This window comes from Antennarius striatus, chromosome 12 (assembly GCF_040054535.1).
Source record: "Antennarius striatus isolate MH-2024 chromosome 12, ASM4005453v1, whole genome shotgun sequence".
NCBI lineage: Eukaryota > Metazoa > Chordata > Actinopteri > Lophiiformes > Antennariidae > Antennarius > Antennarius striatus.
In genome coordinates, this window is record NC_090787.1 from 19,883,131 (window position 1) to 19,890,573 (window position 7,443).

Below are 7,443 nucleotides of genomic sequence, written 5' to 3' on the forward strand. Positions count from 1 at the left end.
TGCTCTGGGCTGTTGATCCTAGGTACTTAAAATCCTCCACCTTCTTTCCAGGACAAACCTATACCTCTGTAGCTTCTCCTCCACCTGTTCCCTGCTCTCACTACAGATCACAATGTCATCTGCAAACATCATAGTCCATGGAGATTCCTGTCTAACCTCGTCTGTCAGCCTGTCCATCACCATAGTGAACAAGAAGGGGCTCAGAGTTGATCCGTGATGAAGTCCCACCTCCACCTTGAACTCCTCTGTCACACCTACAGCACACCTCACCACTGTCTTACAGTCCTCATACAATTCCTGCACCACTCTAACATACTTCTCTACCACTCCAGACTTCCTCATACAATTCAACAGTTCCTCTCTGGGCACTCTGTCATAAGCTTTCTCCAGATCTACAAAAACACAATGCAGCTCCCTCTGGCCTTCTCTGTACTTCTCTATCAACATCCTCAAGGCAAATACTGTATCTGCAGTACTCTTTTTTGGCATGAAACCATACTGCTGCTCACAGATGCTCAGGCATCTTCTCACTATCTAAGATCCTGTTGAACAACCCAGTCAGAAACTCTACTGCCACCTCTCCTAGACACTTCCAAACCTCTACAGGTATATCATCAGGACCGACTGCCTTTCCACTCTTCATTCTCTTCAATGCCCTCCTCACTTCATCCTGACTAATCTTTGCTACTTCCTGGTCGCCTTGCTTCAGCTTTCTCACCCTGCTGCTTTGACTGTTGCTGGTGTGGAGCCGAAAGCTGCGGTTCCACCTCTTGACATCCCTCCCTTGCACAGGCTGGACCAAAGATGGGATGGTGATGAGCGCCAGTTGGTGGTTTGATCGGGGAAACATGTCCAGGATGCGTTTTACCTGGAGTGGCTGGTTGTTATGCCATTTTGCGAATGCCAGGTCTGGATTAGTGGTGGTATTCCATCTTGCAGAGTAGAACGTGTGTGGTTCCTTGGGAACGTATATGAGTGTAGCGTCAACAGTAGAGGACCATTCTACCAGGAAGTCTCCATCGATGTTGGAGCTGCTGTAACCCAGTCTGTGTGGTGGCTATTAAAGTCTCCAGCATACACGGCAGGGGCTGAGAGGTCTGGCAGGGACGATGGGACGAGTCTGCTGGATGTTGGTTTGTAGATGTTTACGATGGTAGTGTCTTGCAGTTTAGTTGTAATCCATTCTATCTCTGCACCCTCTGGAGATTGTCCAGTCGCTGACCAGGGCACATCTTTGTGGATGAATGTGGCAATGCCATAGTTTTTATTGGCAATGTGGCCGGCCAACGTGTACCCGGGGACCCTCAGGATGTTGTTATTTTCCTGGTGGGTCTCCAGCAGGGTGATCACTGTCACGTTATTTTTGCTGGCTATTTGCTCAAGGATGTTAATCTTGGCAGTGGTTAGGCCTTCGACATTGAGGTGGAGAAGCGCTAGTGCTGGGGCTGTGGTCGGTGGACGTTGTGAAGACATTTGTTTCGCTTGAAGGGCATACAACCTTGCAACTACTCTTCAGCTACTTGCGGGGGAGGCCACGTGGAGGCTGTCTTCTTCTCCCCCTGCTCACATCCTACCTGTGGAGCATACCCACTGACAACATTGAACATCACACCTTCGATTTTCTAGCTTCAGACTCATCACTCTATCTGACACTCTTTTTACCTCCAGGACATTCCTAACAAACTCCTCTTTCAAGATACTCCTACTCCATTTCTCTTCCTATCTACACCGTGATAGAACAACTTGAACCCTGCTCCTAAACTTCTAGCCTTGCTACCTTTCCACCTGGTCTCCTGGACACACAGTATGTCTACCTTCCTCCTCTGCATCATGTCAACCAACTATCTACCTTTTCCTGTCCTAGTTACAACATTCAATGTCCCTACTCTCAGTCCTATACTCTTGGCATTCCTCTTCTCTCTTCTTATGGGCACACTTTCCTCCTCTCCTTCTTTGACCAACAGTAGTCCAATTTACACCAGCGCCCTTTAGGTTAACAGCGCCGATCCGGTATGGAAGTCATACGTTTGATTCACATGTTTGATTTGGCAAAAGTTTTATGCCGGGTGCCATTCCTGACGCAACCCTCTGTATCCGGGCTTGGGACCGGCACAATTAAACACTGGCTTGTGTCCTTTTGCGGCTACATTATTTTCCTTAGTGCTTATATAAAGATCATTTTAGTATCAGTAAGCATTAGGTCTCTTTTAATCTCTTTTTCACAAACATTAAGTGATTAATATGCTGATTAAAAGTCAGTTTTTGGATCCATAAAATATCTACAGAGCTCCACAACAAACAGTGTTACAGCACTTTAATAAACAGCTGAACAAAATAAGAACTTTATTAAGACTTGGTAAAAAAACAACTCCGTACCATTGGAATGTTGTATTTCATGTCTCCAGAAGGCTGAAATCCTTTATTTCTTTATGGCCTAACATTAATTACACATGACATTATTATAATCACTGCAAACTTGATGTGTTCCAGTGTAGAGATAATCGTCATATTACTGTATGAATGAAAGAAAGATTTTTGATTTAAAAAAAACACGTTTATTCACAGAAAAAACAAATTAACAAATTAGTCACACTCATACAAAAACTAACAAAGAAAATTTTACATAAAAGGAATCCACATACAAAAATAAATAAATAGAAGAAAATAATAATCAAACTAAATATAAATTAAATGAACCAATGACCGAACACGAGCTTTTAACTGAACACAGAGCACGATACATCTTTGACACACCACAAATTCTTAAGTTTCTAAATCGTTCATTGCTCTGAAGAAATTAAAATCTATTCTGATTCTTGCTTGAAGTGTTCTTTTCAAAATTACTTCTGCATCACTGTATGAAGAGCCTTCGACCTTTTTTTTCCCTACTTAAATACACTGCCATTTTTGTTTGGCCCAGAAGGAACTTTAAAATCTACCAACCATTTTTTTTTGGTTTTCCTGCGTTTAAAAATGATTATGTAGATCTGTCTCATAAAAACAAGACCAAATGAGAGAAAGACTCTCTCTAAAAACAGGAACAGGTTTTCGAGCCTCTGGCAGTCCAGGAAACAGTGGAAAACAGTTACTCTGCGAGAACAGAACGGACAGTTTTCTGACACATCTCCATTGGAGATCTCCAACATTTTTGGTTAACAGTGTCTTATAGAAAGACTCTCACGAAGGGTTCACGCCTGTTGCCGGACCAAGGTGAACCCTCCATGGCCCTGGTCTGGTCCGGCCGCCTTCCTTGGGTGAAGCCTCCTCAACGCAAACGTCACCTGTTCCACAGTGATGGCCGTGTGTGGGGGCATGGCACGTTGATCCCTTTGGCCGGGGGCTCTGGCAGTTGAGGTTGGGGAAAGGTCTGGGTTTGGACTGAGGTAGATGGGTGTGGTGGACAGAGAGGGAGCGGGGGAGGCAGGTGAGCTGGATGGAGAGGAGGAGAAGGAGGCATGTGGAGTCAGATCAGCTGGGCCGGGGGAACTCTGGGGACAGGGGCATGGAGTGGTGGGGGAGCTGAACCGATTAAAAAAGCTGTTAAGTTCATCAGCTTGCTCCACATTCCCCTCACTGTACCGCGGCCCTCTCCATATCTGGTGATGGCCCTCATGCCACTCCAGACCTCCCGCATCTGGTTACACCAGAGCTGGTTCTCCAGCTTCCTTCCATAGTTGTCCTTGGCCTCCCTCAGGCAGAGTCTCACTGCCTGCTGGGCCTCCCTCATCTCCTTCTCGTTCCCACTCCTGAACGCCCGCTTCTTCCTGTTCAGGACAGCCTTCACCTCCTTGGTTACCCAGGGTTTGTTGTTTGGGTAACACATGACTGTCCTGACAGGGACCACTGTGTCCACACAGAAGCTCATGTAATCCGTCAAACACTGGGCCGCCCTGTCGACATCCTCCCCATGTGAGCCCACGATGACATCCCAGTTGGTGGTCTGGAAGCTTCTGGGGACCACCTTCTGACCTGCCGGGTTGTTGCTGGCAGCCGTTTCACCAGCGGGATGTAGGTGGACTGAAGGTACACTAAGTTATGGTTAGATTTACCTAGTGGGGGAAGAGGGGTGGTGTATGCCTCCTTGGCATTCGTGAAAACAGATCAATGGTTCTGTTCTTCTGTGTGAGGCAGTTCACACACTGGGTCATTGTGGGGAGAGATGAGTCCAGTGTGACATGGTTAAAGTCCCCTGTGATGATGACAAGCGCCTCCGGGTGCCAGGTCCGAAAATCAGAGGTGGTCGTACAGATGGTCTCTCGTGCCGTCTCTGGGTCTGCACGTGGAGGGATGTAGACAGTGAGGACAATGACGTGTGAAAAATCACGCGCCATGTAGTGGGGCCTGATGCTAACAGCTGTTAGCTCCAGTTTTCACAGTTACATGTCCTGGATGACGCCATCTGTTGTTCGCCATCTGTTGTTGAACTCGCTGCCCACCTTGTTGGGCAGCGAGTTCACATTCCCCATGATGATGGAGGGAACCGAGGGTCTGACCCCCGGCTGTTAGCTCTAGTCGGTAGCCTAGCCTTCTTATGTTTACCTCCCCAGCTCCCTCTGTACCGCCGCTGGATCTCGGTGGGGATGAGATCGCGGATCCCAGGTTCTCCTCTGACTTTCATGGACAGCATTTGCTCTCTGGAGTACATGAACACAGTACTATCCATCGTGGTTAAATAAATAAAAGTAAAGACTTAGATAAGACAAGAAAAACGATAAAAACAGAAGACATACAACGGAGCAGACGAAAACCTGCGGCTAGCTTGCGCATGTGCAGTTCAGGTAGTTGCGGAGGAGATTTCTCCATACAGGGTCTAAATCTTGGCAATAAAATTAGAGCTGAAACCAAAATGTTTAAAGGTGTGCCACAAAGTACGAGTATTCAACTCTTATCAAAAGCCTTTTCTTGATCCATGGAAATAGGACCAAGTTCTGTGCCCAATGAACTTGAGAGTTCCAAAAAATTCTGAATTACATGTACGTTATCCGTGATTAGCCTTCCTGGAACACAGTAAGTCTGGTCCACATGAACAACCTGCTCCATCACTTTTCTTAGCCTGTTGGCCAAGACTTTGGAGAGGAGCTTGTAGTCTGTGCAGAGGAGGGACACCGGCCGCCAGTTCTGAATGTCCTGCAAGTCTCCCTTTTTCAGCAACAGTGTGAGGACTGTCCTCCTGGAGCTCAGGGGCAGCCAATTTTTTCATCAGGCTTTCCCTGAGCACAGAGAGCAGGTCCTCGCCAATTACTGCCCAGAAGTCTTTATAGAACTCGATTGGCAGGCCATCTAGGCCAGGAGACTTGGCAGGTTTGATCCCCTGCAGGGCCACAGAGAGCTCCTGCAGGTTGATGTCAGCATCTAGACAGTTGTTACTGTCTGCAGACACCTTTGGCAGACCAGAGAGAAATGTTGCCAGTGTTCCTTTTTTTTTTTTTTTGTGAAACAAATTTTTTTTTGTCTTGTCTGCATGTATTCTCATAGTTTAACCCCATAAAAAGGGTCAACCTTTTATGAGATCAATGCTTATTTTAGTCTTGCAGCAAAATCTTTTATATATTTTAATGCATGCATGTGACCATCACCACTCCTCTCTGGGAACTAAATTGTCAGTCTTTATTAGAATTTCCTATTGTGAGCCAGAGAGGGAAGTGCTGCACCTCTGTGAGTTAAGGGGGAAAGCAAAAGGAGACAGGGAGAGAGAACATAAACAAGGTAGTGGATAGACAGGCAGTGGTGTTGGAGTGGAAAAGGTTTAGGCTGTTTTATCCTATCTTAGAACTGATATCTCAACACCAATGTTACAAAACATCAGATTAGTGGAGGTCCTGATAGTATAGAATAGGCCACCAGAGGAAACCAGTGTAGGAGGAAGACAGAGGGCATAATATTGTGACTGAAGTGACACTCAGCACATTCTGACGGGACCCAGTGGTTCTCAATAATTGGACTCGACAGGAGCTGATAAGCCCTGACCCAACATACATGTGTGATGAAACCAACACCCAGATAGGCTACCAGAACTCAACAGGGCCACGCTAGCCGAGCACTCCCAACCCCGGCAGCCAGGAGCATCCAGAAGCCATCACCCGAAGAGCCACCGGGGGCACCGAGAACCACGTAGACCCAGGGACCCAAAGGAGGCAACAGCCGCCACCGCCAAGGCGCACGGGACAGGCCCAAGGGGCATGGGGCAGGGAGGCCCCCCACCAGCCCAGCGCTGTCCAGACTACTCCAAACATCGCAGGGCCCCCTCCAAGGTGTGTGTGTGTGTATGTTGCATTAAAATTGGAGGATGGGGGGGACAAGTGAGGCGTATATGGGGAGGATATAGCACCCTAGAGCACTGCAATCCGCCCCACAACCATGCCCACTGCCCTTATCCCCATCCATTCCCAAAGCCCTAACTGTGCACTGCATGTGCCTAAAAGTTATCATGTATAGTGCAGTGTGAGATATGTGTAGTGAACATTAGGAGGCAATCTGGTGTGTTCCCGGCCCACATGAACAGGGCCGTGAGGGGGACCGGGATCACAGCCGGTCAACCACCCCGAGCCTGCAACCCAGCTACCAAAGACCAACCGGCAAACGGCCCAAGCCACCAATCCGCCCTGCAACAACAACAACCCAGAGGTGCACCACCACGGCACCACAGAGGGGAATGAAGGCAATGCATGCCCCGCCCCACCAGGCCCGGCCGCCGGGCCACAGAGGGCCAGCCCCGCAGGACCGAGGCCAGCGACTAGCCCAAAGCCACCACACCATCCAGGGGAGGCAGCCGCCCAAACAGCCAGCCCCCCCCACCCCCATCCCCTCCACCAACCCCACCCCCTCCCCCTCACGACCAACCACTGAACCAACCGATGGGGCCACACCACCCACGAGCCAGCCACCCACACCAGGCCGGGCACCCCGGCATCACAACACATGCCCACCAACCACTGCCAGCCGGACACCGCTGGCCAACAGCCAGCAGCTAGCTCACCCCCAACACACTGAGGCATTTTCCAGCACCACCACCGGTCCACCAGCCAGACCAAAGGTCAAGCGTAGGCCTAACGAAACAGCCCCATGAGCGGATAGCAGATGGCGCGCCATCAACAGAGCCTGACCTCCAGCCAGCCACACCAGCCAGCAGCGTGATAGCCCCAGCAGCACCCAGCAGACCCCCCACCGCAAACAGCGACATGGAGACTGAACCCACGGTCCGCCCGGAATTCCCGCCGCACCCGGATAGTGTGGTAGGGTGTGTCATCCCTCTGCCCAACCCCACCCCAACCCCGCCCACCATCCCGAGAAGGAGCACCCAGCCCCCCAGGTCTGAAAGACCAGAGAAGGTTGTAATTAGTGTACATACTTCCTTCACTGATGTATTTGGATTTTCTAGATAAAGTAAAATGTCATCCGCATATAAGTTAATGTTGTGTTCCGACTCCTGAGAGCAGATACTTT

At 49.2% G+C, this 7,443-nt stretch overlaps 1 protein-coding gene across 1 annotated transcript; it reads left to right on the forward strand.

Moving 5' to 3' along the window:
- The first annotated feature begins 6,179 nt into the window (after positions 1 to 6,179).
- LOC137604600 (uncharacterized) lies at positions 6,180 to 7,066 on the forward strand. The gene is made up of 2 exons (XM_068328448.1): positions 6,180 to 6,251; positions 6,503 to 7,066. The coding sequence occupies exons 1-2, from the start codon at positions 6,180 to 6,182 to the stop codon at positions 7,064 to 7,066; spliced, it is 636 nt and encodes a 211-aa protein (XP_068184549.1).
- Positions 7,067 to 7,443: the final 377 nt, after the last annotated feature.

Excerpts from the sequence above, each read along its gene's own strand:
- LOC137604600 (XM_068328448.1), top strand. The coding sequence starts at position 6,180 with ATGGGGCAGGGAGGCCCCCCACCAGCCCAGCGCTGTCCAGACTACTCC. Across the intron at positions 6,252-6,502 it reads ATCGCAGGGCCCCCTCCAAG|GGCCGTGAGGGGGACCGGGA; the intron begins GTGTGTGTGTGT and ends CCACATGAACAG.